The 15,657-nt window shown below is 42.9% G+C and overlaps 1 protein-coding gene across 1 annotated transcript; it reads right to left on the reverse strand.

Annotated features, from left to right (window-relative positions):
• Window positions 1–2,966: 2,966 nt before the first annotated feature.
• Window positions 2,967–13,472, reverse strand: tex2l (testis expressed 2, like; the record flags this gene model as incomplete). The annotated part of the gene is made up of 11 exons (XM_079237758.1): window positions 2,967–3,134; window positions 3,221–3,341; window positions 3,941–4,150; window positions 4,581–4,718; window positions 6,986–7,118; window positions 7,629–7,728; window positions 7,828–7,977; window positions 8,211–8,488; window positions 9,219–9,549; window positions 9,935–10,135; window positions 12,072–13,472. The coding sequence occupies 11 exons, from the start codon at window positions 13,470–13,472 to the stop codon at window positions 2,967–2,969; spliced, it is 3,231 nt and encodes a 1,076-aa protein (XP_079093884.1).
• Between the last annotated feature and the right edge of the window lie 2,185 nt (window positions 13,473–15,657).

The following is a 15,657-nucleotide window of genomic DNA, read 5'->3' on the forward strand; positions in this document are numbered from 1 at the left end:
ATGAACAGGTGCTGCTCTCTAATGTATGCTTGACAACCCTACATGGTGTAGGGTTTCCAAGCACTTTATTCCATGTGCTCAAACTGTCACTTTATCCTGACAATAGTATGAGATAGATTTTTATTTTTGTTTTTACTGTTATTGCTCATGTAGTGTTTTTTTAAGATTAGTTTGTCACATTTGGACTTGCACATCTATGTAAAATAAGTTGTTTATGTGTACATTACAATGCATGAAATATGATAAGGGATATTATGAGGGATTTGTAATTGTATGCATATGAAGGTCACTTTATTACTGTGGAATGATGTCCATGTGTACATTGCAATGCTAAAGATAGATTATTGTTTATCAGGTCACAGAGTCACTAGTATGCTGAGGGTCACATGGACTCTGTACTGGAGAGTGCAGAGGTAATTTGCACACAGACAGTGGTTGAGGGTTTTACAAAGGAGCATTTGGTCTTAAGGAACAAAGAGAATGGACTACCTGTGGTTCGTCCTGTGGTTTATGACACGAGATAAGGAATTGGTGGGGGATTTGAGTTGCATGTCAGCCAGCCGAGAAGAAAGGTTTCTGTGAAAGGTTGACTGAAAGCTGTAGTCTCATCAGTTGTAACATATAGAACTGAATAACAATTCCTTCTAGGTCAAATATTGCGTTAGCAAACACAGGAGGGCGGAGTGAGGACTTCAGGTACCGGAAAACATGAATGTTATGGAGCCATCTTCAAAACCTGTGCCAAAAGAGACTCCGCCCCCTGTGGGACTTTTACCCAATCATATGCCGTAGAACTAACCAATGAGTGGCCTTAAGCTCAGTGAATGAGAACTATAACTAACACGTGAGCAAGGAGAGCGGCCCTTTTAAATCCCCAAGTGACTGGACAAGACCTGCGGTCTGGAGTTCGTTGAGGAAGGAGGGCCCCGATCGGGTTTGCATAAGCTGTTCTGTCATCATTCTTTTATTAAATAATTATTAGTATAACTCTTTTTGGACTCCGGACCTTATTCCCCACGCCACCTCCCAGGATCTTGAACATTATATTCTTCACTCGCATTTGCAAGATTCCACTGCAGCCAAAGGGTAAACAACCAATGAAAGCTGAGGAGTCTCTGACGCATGATCAATATATATTGGTTATGGTGCAGTTTAGTACCATGCTATACTCTTAATATACCAGCATTGTGAAACATTTTTTAAAAGTTGATGTCTTCACGTAGACTATTTTCACTGTGGAATCATTACATCCGCTGCAACAGTGAATTTGCATTTCTTCATTAGACACTCAAAAGAGTCCTAGTGCCTGTCTAATGAACCATGCAGCAAATAACTCAACAATGTGTGGGAGGGTGTGTATGTGTGAGCGACACGCGCTCACACATACACACCCTCCCACACATTACCACACCTCGTTCCCATGTGATTTAATTTCATGCATCAGTACTTTGCATTTCATAAAGGCTGTTTTTCCACCACGTTCTGTCGTCATTAGGTCAAACAGTTAAGTTGATCCTTTGCGTTCCATCTTGACTTCGGTGTTGTTGATTTACTTGCATGTTCTTCAGTCAATGAGCATTTGTTACCATTTTCTTCCACTGCGTTTGCGCCCACGTTTTATCTCAGGGTTCAGATGGTTGTATTTGGATAAATCCTGAGCTAATGAGACAAGTTTCTGAAGCATTGAAGAAGAGCTCTAAACTGTGACGGAGTCTTTTCAAGTGTTAGAGAAGCTCAGAGTGCTTGCAGCGGATTAAGCTCTGCCATGTGGCCCGCATGAGCCTGCTAACCCAAGCCTGCAGGGGCAGTCTTTTTCTGTATCTTACTTGTGTCGACTGAGTTTGATGCTATTGGCACTGATGTTGTGTCATAATTATTGCCTGGCTTTGGTCATCTGAAAAAGGGTTTTCCCGCACGCACTCTCTCCTTCCGGCTAGTGAGGGCGCTAGCATGAGCTAATAAGCAAATCAGTCCATGAAGCTAGCATTAGCTAATTCGCAACAGTCCTCGGGACTATGCACTCTCCCGTCTTGACAGGTTGCACACTGATATAAACCTCAAGCTCTTAACTTTGACGAACAACATTACATTAATTAACAGCTTGTTCGTAACTTAACCAGCGGTTAACAACTCTATTTTTCCCACACTTCTCTTGTTCTCCAACTGTTTCTCGCTATTTTGAGTCCTTTCCCAGTTCAGAATGTTACAGAGCATCTTTGATCTTTTCATCTCTAATTGGCTGAAAGCAAAACCTGACAGATGTGAGTGCTCTTTCTCCATAGTAATGCAAAAGTTATTCCACGGCAGCAACACGTCAAACCATTTCGTAACGGAAAAACATATCAGGGGCACAATTTGTCCGATTAGCAGGATGAGCCTACTGCATTGGCTTCTGCTTTATTTTATAAAGTCCGATGATAAGTTGGGTTGCCTCTGTTTCGCCATTGGCATCCATTTGAAAATGTACAAACAACGTCATTGACTTCTTTTAATGTATAATTGATTTGTTATATATGAGGCAATACATTGAGTATATGCAGTAACTACAACAAGGTCTCTTAAAAGATTGACAAAAATATATAATATTTAATGTAAAAAAGGTCATAGGGAGATATTTTTACATTTCCTCTATGCCATGGAGGAAAATAAAACTGGCAGGTGTTTTTCAGGGTTTTATTTCATATTCAAAGTGACATTGAGCTGTAAACATCAAACCAGTAATAATCTCATTGGGATCACTCGTGTAAACATTTTTAAAAAGGTATCACTTGTAGTGGTTTGTACAGCAATCTGATACAAACAAACCTCTGACTCCATCAGCCACACAAACAACTGCAGCTCTAATCATCAGACTTTCAGAAACTTCTGGTTCAGAAATAAATACAAGAGATGATTTGAGTTGGTGATTCTCAAATCACCAATGCCACATAGCAGGGTCCAGTTGTCCTGATCATCAACACGAGGCACTAGTCAGACTCTGCCCCAGAGATCTCAGGTGGGATCCTCTCTATGGACTCTGTGGAGGAGCTTCGGGACCGTTGGGACTGAGTGGCCTGGGAGGCTTGAGGGCTGTCCACCCCAGAGTGCATCAGAGGTAAGTAGATGTCATCCATATTCGGCAGTACAAACACTTTCTGGAGAAAGAAAAACAACATGTTTGTGAGGAAAGCTGAGAAGATGACAGCACTGGAGGTGCCGTTGTTTATTTTTATTTTTTTACCTGAAACTCGTCCTGCAGTTTCTTTTCAATCCACTCGGTGACATGACAGAAAGTCACCTCCCTCTCTCCTAGTTTGGGACGGACATGCAGATCCAGCTTGGGGGGCACGCAGAAGCTGTACCTATAGAGGAGATCATAACCATATGATGTATCACATCTATATTTAACTGCTGTTTTCAGTCTCCTGTTGTCTCAGTTCTATAAACAGTCCTATCACTCAACTACGTAGAAGGGATTGATAGAATAAATAAATGTTCTTTTGGCAAGAGGTGAGGTGCGAAAAGTGAGTCGCGCCACAAACAGTCACAAACACAACATGCTGCTGAACATGAAGCAATTTGTTTTTGAATTCCCATTATTTCCAAAGCTGTAGTGTGTTTTATGACACCCAAACTGGGTATGTCTCTTTGTTTAAAACCTTCAGGAAAAAAAATTCAGAACTGAGTTTGTGTTTTCAAAAGAGCAGTTGTGAAATAATTTGAAAAACTTTACAAATAATTGAATTTGCCTGCACAACACTTACAACACATGTTTTAATTAAACACAAGAAAAGCGAGTGAACATATGCAAACTGCCATCCAACAAGATAAACTGTTAATTGCAATGAACAAAGACAGGGAAACCTTTTTTTTACTGACCCAGTTAAAGCCACAACCTCCATGCAGTATGTCCCAATGATGAACAGTGGAGAGAAACTGCTCTAATGCCTCATGTATTTACCATATCCTGTCCGTCGGGGGCGGCGGGATGTTGACAACCAGAGTCCCCGACAGCTCTTGAACCTCCACGGTGAGCAGCAGGGGCGTGTTGGACATCTCCTCAAACTTCTTCTTAATGAACTCGTTCTCTGTCGCTTTCTGGAAGTACTTGGATTTAGCGATTTTGTCCATAAATCTCAAAATCTTTCGTCCAGTCTTTCCTCCCCCTGTCCTGTAAGACAGGGTTTGAAGAGGGCATTCAGATGCTACAGTCAGAACTTGAGGAGAAATGAGAGTCTGAAATATGAATGAAAAGGAAAGCGACAGCCATGTGGAGTATGATGTGAGTGCAGTTTAGTTTCTGCTTTAGAAAAGTGAGCATTCACAACACAGAAGGGTAGAGGTAACACTTCAAAGTGTTGCTTACTAAAAGTTACACTTCCTCCCCTTTTAATTAGCTGAATCACACACAATTAGCAGTTGATGGTACATTTGTGATCTTCTTTAATTAACGTAACTCACTTTGAACATCTTTTTTTTTTACATTGATTAAATATTTTAAAAAAAGTCATATTAGTAGTAGTAGTCATTTGTAATAAGGAAACACGTATACTAGGCAGTATTTTTTCATTATAAACACTACTTTATATATCAGTGTTTACCCATCAGGAGCTGGTGTGGCTCCTTTCTCTCCCACTGGAGCCTGAGGCTCAGAGACAAGCAGCTCTTCCTCATCAGAAGATCCAGCGCTGGAGGACTCCTCATCACTGTCCGCCAACACGCTGAAGATGGGCCTGCAGCTGGGAGGAGAGGAAGCATGGACAAGTAGGGACGGGCGAATGGATGGCAAAATTACAGTCTGCATCAGTCTTTCAGAATTGTTTGCATGAAAAGGCAAAATCTGTAACTACGCAGACTTTATGGACAGATGCACGTAATGTAATTTCAGTGTCTGTGGCTTGAAAAGATGAACAAACACAAGTTTTCTTTCTCCGTGTAAAGCTCCAGATGCACCACAGACGGCTAATGTAAAACTCTGCCTGGACTGTAATCCCCACCACTGCAGGCCTACGCTAATCAATGTAATGTGTAGCTCTACTCTGTAGATGAGACACGAGGGATAAAGGGATAGAAAGAGAGGTGTGTGTGTGTGTGTGTGTGTGTGTGTGTGTGTGTGTGTGTGTGTGTGTGTTTGTGTGTGTGGGTGCGTGCGTGCTATATGACAGGGGCGTTTCTAGGATTCAAGGAAAGGGGGGGCTTAGCCCCTAGAGAACTGGCATGTGTGCGCGCGCTTCGCACGGCAATTTTTTTTCATTGTATTTAAATTTATCTATTGTTACAGACAGTTCATAGATTGGTTCAATCAGAAAGAGTGTGATTTTGCTCTGTAGTTTTGCTTGCATTCATTCAGTATATGACAATAGAAGAGACAGAATGTCAGGGTCATAGTGAACACAAATATGAACTTTTCTCAAATAACGAGAGAGAAATACTTTTCCTGCTTGTAAAGGAAAGACGGATAAACTAGCTTTCATATCCACGTCACTCCCAAATCCAATGGATGGAGAATGGACCTGACAGTGTCAACTTTTTAATTGTTTACTTGTTTTATTTTGAGCAGAAGGGAATAAGATTTTGATCTATTTTGTTGTCTGTGTAGTTTTTACAAACCAATGATATTTTATGCTAATTTGGACACTATCACTGAGATAAAGATGAACTAGTTCAGTGTCAAATATACCATTCAATAGTAAAAAAAAAACATGAATAACAAAAATAAAAAATAAAAACATTTCAAGTACATCTTAATTATCAAATGATACATATTGTATGATGGTATAGTTTATGTTGAGCTAAACTCCTTGGTATAGTTTACTATGAGATAAACTCTGTGGTGTAGTTTACTATGAGATAAACTCCTTGGTATAGTTTACTATGAGATAAACTCCTTGGTATAGTTTACTATGAGATAAACTCCTTGGTGTAGTTTACTATGAGATGAACTCCTTGGTGTAGTTTACTATGAGATGAACTCCTTGGTGTAGTTTACTGTGAGATAAACTCCTTGGTGTAGTTTACTATGAAATAAACTCCTTGGTATAGTTTACTATGAGATAAACTCCTTGGTATAGTTTACTATGAGATAAACTCCTTGGTGTAATCCTGCTGTGGTTGATGAGAGACATTACAGAGTGAGAAAGCCAGCGCAGCAGCTTCCCCAAGGTCCTAGTGCCCTAAGGTTTAAGTATGATGATAGGCTATTGGATTGTAATTTTAAGGGGAGAAAACATACAAAAAAGCCCCGGATGTTTTAGCCTAGGGACGCCACTGCTATATGATATGGATGAATACACAGGGTTTACTGTCATGTGGGCTATCACCCCTGCTACTTGGCCCGTGAATATGATGATATATACACCTATAGATGATGTGAAATGCTGAGGTATTGATTTGGATTTCAAGGGGCACTCCAGAAAGGGCAGAGTACTCATCACGAGTAGAACTACACAGCCTGTAAAAAACAGCTGTAGGACGTCTTGCTTTGTTTTTAGTCGGAGCTTCCTAAAGTCTGAAAAAATACTCCTGTCGATGACATCAGGTGAGGAAGGTGTAACTGGAAGCCATTGAATTGCATGATGGGGATTAGAGGCTTCAGAGCCTATGAAGCCTAATACTACAGCAATGACTAAAAGTTAGGATATGTATCTGCCTATATTGCTTCCATTTTCAACATAAAAATATGCATATGATATATGAATCAATATAAAATTACAGAAAACGTTATCCATTGCGCTCACCCATATCACTCAACGAGACTGATACTAGTAGTGGCCGCTGCTACTACTACCATAATTGATAATATCACATTATTTTATACACAGAAGGAGTTTTAAAAGAACTGGGAACAAACAAAAAGCAACAAATACAAAAAAATATTCATAAAGGGCAGGTATGTTGTGTGTCTGTGTGTGTCTGTGTGTGTGTGTGTGTGTGTGTGTGTGTGTGTGTGTGTGTGTGTGTGTGTGTGTGTGTGTGTGTGTGTGTGCATGGCGTGTTTAGTGCTGACCGTGGGCTACCGGTTTCAGTCGTGCAGTCTGCATCCTGACCGCCCTCTTTACCCAGCTTGGACAGGTTGAATTTTGTCTGCAGGGTCATCTGCAGGGCACCGGTGTAGACCAGCTGTAGCTCCACCCACAGGCCTGCAGGGGGCAGCAGGAGGAGGTCAACACCAGACCACGAAAATTAAGACAGAGCACACACATACACTCCATGGTGGGCAGATTAAAACAGCTTTTACAGTGATTATCAAGCCTTGAAATTAAATATAACACAAATTACTACGGACTTATAACTCCCCTTTAGGAGCTGAGAACAGGATAATTGGTTGACAGGCGGTTGTGTAACAGCGAATTGGAATGGAGGTCAAATTCATGGGGTCGGGGCATGCTGACACACTTTCCTCTCGTCATTAGGGAAGTTGTCTGCCAGATTGCCTGATTTAAAAACACACACACACTCACACGCCAATATGCTCTAAATGCTGAAGGCTGTGGCGTAATGGCTTTCCTGTGAGATTACAACAGGATAACAGCGTCTGATCTGATACCCAGCTGTCATCACATGAGCAACAAGTCATCTCCTCACTCATCTTTTGCATGTGTTTGCATATCGGGTATGTGCATGTTTCATGATCTCCAGTCTGTACTCACCTCTGTGATTGACCTCTGGTCTGGAGGTAGTCACAATGTGTGGCATAGAGCAGCCCATATCCAACTCAGTCAGAGTCAGCTCATTCATGAAATAAGGCAGCTGTAAAATAAAAATAATATTAAATTCATTGCATTTAATGTTAGCCCTTTCTGTGACTAAAAATTGACACCGCAACTTTTTATATGAATCTGCTCGCACTCTGATGTTGCTCAGCTTCTTCTGGATCTTGCGGGAAACCACGTCAGCCCAGTGCTTCTCCCGCAGGAAGTCCCAGAAGATTCGACCAATTAGAGCGTTAGCCCATGCAGTCTGGCCCATCCCAGGCTGCTCAGATAGATCACAGGTACACTGTAATTTTTTTTATGAAAGGCAAATTATTAAGAGCTAGACAAAGGACAAGAAAAGTGCAGGTTTAGTACAATTTAGAGCTAAAAAGGAAGGGAAAAATGCTGGAAATGCCACAATACTATTTTATACAGGTCACACTTTACATTCTGCATATGCAAACTGTCCAGCTCTGGAATATTCCTACATCCTGACTTCATTTGCTTCACCTAATGTTATCTGCAAGCAGGACTTACATTTCCTTTGATAGTGGGACTTGTCTCTGTGCTGCTGGCTCCAGGACTAGAGAGGGGGGTCATCTCTTCTGTGGCCAGGAGACGAGCCATGTAGCTGGGGTAGTCCAGCAGGGAGAAGCCCCTGGTGCTACTGGAGCTCTCACTGAGAGGAGCTGCATGGATGCAGGGGACTGGAGACGTGAAGGGGGCTTCGTCATCACTGCTGCCCACTCTGCTGCAGCCTCTGCTGCTCGGGACGTTGCCTTGGGCCGCAACGCTCTGTGCCACTGCTGGGTCACCTGGGACAATACAGGCAGCATTTGGAAATCACTTTGGTTCCACTTTGTCTTTTCCCCGACCAATGTTACTACTTCTACTATAAATGAAGCATTAATTTTCCCTTTAAAATTTGTGCAATTTGTGTTCTTTCATATATGCTTTTAATGTAAAAAAAAAAAAAACCCTAAGGAACCACAGAGTTGTAAGTTTAACGTGTCTATGTTGATGGAATGATGGAATTAGTGGGGAAGTTGGCATTAAATAAAATGTCCCACGTCAGCTTGTTGCTTTGGCCAGAGCCAGACTAGCTGTTTCCCCCCATTTCCAGTCTTTATGTTAAACTAAGCTGACCGGCTGCTGGCTCAATGCAAAGACACAAGGAAGTTATCAATGTTCCCATCTAACTCTCTGCAAAAAAGAAAAAGAAAAGAAAACAATCACATTTCCCCAAAAGAGGTGTGACTGATGACAGATCAAAAGACTGATTTGTATTATGAAATAAAATGCATCAAGTTTGATATATTCCCACTTTTTTTCAACACAGTAGAAAACAAAGCACTTTTTTCTGATGCCTTTGCTCTGTCATGTCAACAAGCAACTGTGAGATCTATGTGTTTCCTCGAAAGGGATTGGTTTTGAAATGCAAAGAATTGGAGCATGTAATCCATAATCCACACATATATAGAATTTGTATAAATGCCTTAACTGGAAGCCCTCTCTTCTCTAATGCATTATTAACATGTCTCATACCCGATCTGGACACACATCTGCCGGGCCTCTGTCTGTCCCTCTCCTTTTCCCCCTCTGTCTCCATGGATGCAAACAGGAAGTGACGGAACCACTCTTCTTTCTCTCTTCCTGTGCGTCCGAAGAGGTAAAGAGTGGCGGGAAGGTCACAGACGTGTTTGGAGGAACTCTGTTGTGGACCGGCAGATTCAGCTCCCAGCTCTTCACCCCGACTCTCCTCCGACCTTCCTCCTTCATCCTCCTGGTAGTTCGATCCCCCGGACATTTGGATGCAGATGGGATACTTTGGATTCCACATCCTCTTCCGAGCCAACACAGATGGCTGCAGGAATACCTTCGGGGAACAGTGGCAGAGTTGTGTTGTGTCAAAGTAAAATTAATGGGTAGTGCAGTCAGATGTACCATTTATGCATTATTCATTCATTCTGTTTAAGTGGATTTATTCTTAATAAACTTTCAATTTATGCTTTTCTTCATCTTTGTTTATTTTCTCTCAGGCTTTCCAACATCAATGCATTAATTTGTAAAAAATCTTATGCATTCATTAATTGGAAAGTGAACACTATCAAAAAGTTGGACAAAGTTTACTGAGGCTCTGCCCTACATACGATAACATAACATCACCAGAATACCAAAAATATATCAGTCCTTCACTTTCTTTACAATGGCCTCAGATACAGAAGATAAATTCCCATAACAAAGTTACTTAGTCATCATACTTTGCTCTTTGCAAGCTGAAGGGAGCGTGACTTGACGAAGGCGGCCTCGTGGACTCTCTCGTCATATGTGGCCCTGCGGCTGATGTTGTTACGCGGGGAGTCCAGACGGAGACAAGAGCCCTCCAGGGTGGCAAACACGGAGTGAGTCAGAGCGGGATGGTACGTTTCTGGGTCGTAATCGTGTATCTCATTCATCCACCCCTAAGAAGGCAGAAAAATTGCAAATGCAATCAACACCATAACCAGGCATTACTGTGAGTAATACACGTGGGATCTGGAAATGTTCCGATCTTGAAAGTCATGTTATGATGCTTGTAATCAGCCTAAAAGTGAAGTAAATAGCAGAAATTATTAAGTGTGTCTTTTTGTTGGAACAGCTATCAAACAAGATAAATTCTCCTCTGTGGATTTCAACACAATTTATTTTTAACATGGTCAAATTAGTTGTGGAACAAATGCAGAGCAGAAGGCGAGTCTGCAAGCGTAGAGAGGATTAGTCATTCATGATAATGTTAGTACTTGAGAAGATGCATGGGCAACGCTTCTTTTCATCTTCTTCTTTTTTCAATCAGAGAATTTAGGCGACAGATGATCAAATCAGCAAACTGAACGGAGTGCAAATCAAGAGATATTCTAGTTTGAGCCATTTTGGGGAACATTTTCATTTGCTTTTTTGCTAAGACAATCAGCAAAGTTATGTCAAAAGTTACATGTTTGAACTATTGTTGGGGAATGACAGCCTGGCGCAATGACTGGTAAGGAATGTTATCACCACATGTTAAACAATTGTGTTGGTAACTGAGCCTTAGAGGTGCTGGCATGTATTTCGGATCTTCGGAGAGAGCCAAGCTGACTGCTTCCAGGCTTCATGCTAAGCTATGCCAATTGTCTCCTGGCCTTATAAACAACATAGGAATACAGGAATGAAATCCATCTAAATCTTAGCCAGTAAGTGAACTTCCCAAACGATTTATTTAATATATGGACTTACATTGGACGATTTAAATTCAAATGCTTGAAAAAATGCTTTTTTGTGTGTAATTTTTCTGCCTTTAAAATACTGTATAATAAAAAGATGAAGAAGCTTTGCTCAGTCTGATATATGCTGAAGTGTTCATTAGGATGGCTGAATAATAACTGAATGCTGCCATATGAACCCCTTTATGAGCTTGATGCTCTTCTTAATGCTCCAATTAACTAATAAACAATGTATTATTCATACTGACATTTTATTTATACTTAATTTATAGCGGTGTCAGTCTTTGCGCTCGTGTAAAGAGTTTGACTCTTCTCAGTCTGTCGTCTCATTACCAGAAACCTCACAAACCCTGCAATTATAACTTTCATATCTCAACAGCTGTCAGACTGAAACCAAACTGCTAATGACCAAACAAGGGAATTATCTCGACACCGAGACAGTAAATCCCCCATTCCCAACTACTGCCACCTCTGTCCAACCCACAACTGCCTCGCGCCCAAACAAATTAAAGCTTCCTCCTGCCTATATCCTCCACTAATGGCCTCCGGAGCTGACAGCGTCTGGGTGGAAGCTGTCCTCTCCAGTAGCCCCGTGTTTCAAGCTCAGCCAGGAGGACAGAACAGTAATTACCACTGTAGCTCTGATAGGTTGTTTTTTTTAAACTTTTAATTGCACTCTGGGAATCTTATGTAGTTATGTGACACGTACTAACGCTTTAGACTGTGAAGGAAATAGTCAGCAAAGGTGCTTCTGTGACTTGACCCTATGTTCTTTCAGAACAAATCAACACGGGTGAGAACCTGCTTTTTAAAGTGAATTCCGACATCAGATGCTTTCACTAAGTTGAGTTTCTCCCTGTTCCCGGTCTTTGTGCTAAGCTAAGCTAACTGGCTGTAGCTTCACACTGGACAGGCAGACATGAGAGTGGTATTAATCTTTTCTCGGCGAGAAAGCGAATAAATGTATTTCCCCAAATGAAAACTTTTGTATAACAAGGCTTGGGTGGATCAAATAAATGAATAAATACATGAAAAGTGCTCAGGTGTTTGATGGAAGACATGCTGAGAAATGTGCTCGTATTGGATTGAGACAGCGGAGGCTGAAAATAAGGTGACAAATAAAAAAAAACGTTCCTCCTTAATGACTCATCACATTTACCTTAAGGCTGGCAGGCTCAGTGCTGGCAGTGCCTCCTGACAAAAACCCCTCTCCCAACAGAGTCTGTGCTGGTCTGTGTGGAGGAGCTGAGCAGCGAGACCTGGGGGAGCCCATCCTGATGAGCAGCAGTCCCAGTAAGAAGCCCAGTGCTAATCCCAGAGCCAGGCCAGAGAAGTATGGACTGAGAGGTAGGATGAAATAGCCATAGGACAGCACTGCCACACAGAATAAACTCCTACGTGGCAGAGAATGAGGGGGTTGAGAAAGGTCAGAAGTCCTAACCAGGGGTGCTGCCACGGTAGGCGAGCTCCTCGCCTGCCCGTGAGTTTCCACGGCCAATACCTGCATCACGTCGCCGTCTGTACATATTTCCAGCTCCTCATCCTTGTGATGTTGTCTGTTGTGATGCACAGGACAGGGGCCATGCTGGCCTCTCCCAGGATGTCTAACAGAAGGCCAGTCAAACACAGGCAAACCCTCAGCCTCTGTTTTTCTAGTGTTCCTCACAGGAGACTCAGCGAGAACTGTGTCCGTGCTACCTTCACGCCCCAAACCTCTGGAGCTGACCTGGTGAGCCCCCTGGCTTTTACACTGGTGTCTGGGGCTGCCAGCGCCCTCCTCTCTCATGATCTTACTGAACATGTTGCTGAAAGGCTCGTGTACGGCCTCTGAGAGCTTCCTCTTGGTGTCCTCCAACTCCATTTTGAAGAAGCTACCTCTCAGACCTTCTCCGCCAGGGGAGTGTGAGCTAGGAGAAGGGGGTGCAGTGCGAGAGTCCCCAGTGCGAGAGTCCCCAGTGCTGCGGTTTTTTGGCTGGGTGAGCTGCTTCCACATGTGGAGGTTGAGGCGGGAGTCTGACTTTGACTGCGACACCTCTGGCTCTGAACGGGAGATCTCTGTGGAGATCGACTTCACAAGGCTCATAATGGGCCTCGGTCTGAGAGTGCAGCTTTCTTTGAGCTCCAGCTCTGTGGAGAGAGACTTGACCAAGCTTGCAAAGGGTCGGTGGGTGGGGGAAGAAGGGCCTGGGGAGAGGAAGCTGGGGCCAGAGGCGGAGCAGCTGCCCAGAGAGCCAGGGTCAGAAGGGGAAAGAGGGACGTGGAAAGCTTGGGACTGCAACTGTCTGTCGTCCTCAACAGAAGGCTGCCTCTCCTTGGAGAGAGAGATGGAGGGGTAGTCGTCATCGTGGTCAAGGGAGAAGATGAGCTCACTGTCATCCAGACTGTCCCAATCTCCCTCCGTTCCAGTCAGCTGGATCACAATCCCTCGGGGGAGGTGCCTCTTGGTCCCAGCGACTGGGGAGAGGCCAAACGAGGGGCTGGGGGCCTCCTGGAGAGGTCTGCCACCTCTTCTCCTTTCATCCTCGCTTCTTCTGTCCCCGTTTGTTCTTCTCTCAGCCATTTCTTGACTTCACATCCCACAGCCAAGGCACCTAGGAGTCAGTCAAAGAGAATAAATAAAGAACACGGTCAGCTACATTATCAAACCTCGGAGGCAGAACAAATAAAAGCAGCGAGGGAATGAGCCACGGAGAGAGGGGAGGGGCTTCTTTTCTACGCTTGTGACTTGATTTGTGACATTTTCACAGAAACTGCTTACCTGTGCCAACCCTGCATTAATGTGAGAACGTCACGTCGTAATCTGTAGACTTTTGATTCAAATAAGCACCTCTCCCATAGCTGTCGCTCCACACACTGAATGGGTTTTAGAGGTATGTAAAAATAGACAAGACAGACTGTCTCCCCCAAATGTTGCACAAACTAGGGCAGCATAGTCTTGGATCTAATGACTTTTGGGGCTGATTGGATATATATATATATATATATATATATATATATATATATATATATATATATATATATATATATATATTACCCCACTCACTCTCTGGAGTAGTATTCTGCACGCCATTTCCAAAAGAAAACAACTACAGTGTCTTCCAGCCTCACCCCCTCCAGAGCTAACTGTCAGCCGAGCCACAACCCTCTCTTTGGTGTCTTCTCGAGCTGTTTAAAGAGTTACTTATGTAACTCTGAAATGAATAGTGAGGGGAGTTTACATTTGCCCTCCTTCATCCACCTCATGTGGCTTTTGAAACACATTATCCAACCACCGCCTACTGACTTGTAAAAATGATGCCAACACAGAACAGAGAGGCGTGTGTGTTATCAGCTGTCATTTTGTGGGAGAAGTGAGCAGCTCTGCATCACTGGACACAAGCTGGTAAATGGCAGGCCCAGTGGGGACCCTTTCACTCGCTGCATCTCAGGGTCAAGTGTCCTGCTCTTGCAAGTCAAACCCCATCTCTGACTGGTCGTATTTACGTAACTGTATTACAGCGCTGTGTGGCACAATTTCATCCAATTCCCCAGCAGCTGGTGGATTCTGACTAATCTGCTCTCACCCAAAATGGTTGGTGGGGAGATAAACCTCACAGACACACATGCAGCAAGGCAGCATTAGACCTTCATCACAGCTTTTCACAGGGTAGGAAGGGGGACCAGGACCTGCTGCAAAGTGCCAGAAAACAAACACATGCGCTCACAGGCACATCAGGCAGGCTAAACCACTGTTAAGCTAACAATATTGTGTCCAAGCTAATTGTAGAACACTATAACAAGACTGGCCAATGTTGCCATATTGTCTGCTGTATTTGGACTCCAGTGGCTGCTGTATTTTTTTACTCAACAAAATGTTTATTTATTTAGTCACTGCAGCTAAGTCATCCTTTTTTGCATAACCTTATTGTAACAGTGTATGAAATAAATGGAAGCATCAAATCAACAAGTTAAGGGACATCTTGTGGCCTTGAGTGTTACAATATCCGCTGTGGAGAGAGCTTTAAAATGAAAACATGTTCGTTTGACGCCACAATATCAAATAAGACGAAGAGTCTGCAGCCAATGCTAGCAGTTCTGTGAGGCTGTACTAACAGTATGTACCGTGCATTGAGCTAAATGCTCACATCAGTATGCTAACACAAGGACGGTGTAATAGTTTTGATGTTTAGCAGGGACAATATTCCATTTACCAGGATCACCATCTTAGTTTAGTGTGCTAACCATTGCTAATTAGCACTTAAGGCAAAGTCAAACTGAGGCTGATGGGAATGCAATTAGTTTTTGCTAATAAGCCAAAGGAGTGTACAAGATGGTGCAGCAAAAAAAAAGATGTTATTACAATTCATCCTGTGCAGACATGAATACATGCCAAATTTCATGGGTATCCATTGACAAACAACACTACAAACCATGTTCACGCTTAGTGGATCATGAATGTGTTAAATAAAATGTATTGATCGATAGAGCCATCAGTACAAAAAATATAGGCTCCAATGTACGTTATTAAGTAATACATGCATTATATAGAACAGTGGCGGGCCGTGCGTTTTCAGTGCCGTATAGTCCACATCAGGGGCGGGTCAGACACGGCGCACTGCCCACTCCACGGCGCGTTCATACAGACTGTCATGTGTGGACAGCAGCCACTCACTCTGCTATACAGCTGATTTTTTGGCACTATTACGGGCATGGAGGGAGGTCACACGGTGTGTGTGGACCGACCTGCGGAGCTATTTTAACCACTT

This window comes from Taurulus bubalis (genome assembly GCF_910589615.1).
Source record: "Taurulus bubalis genome assembly, chromosome: 2".
Taxonomy (NCBI): Eukaryota; Metazoa; Chordata; class Actinopteri; order Perciformes; family Cottidae; genus Taurulus; species Taurulus bubalis.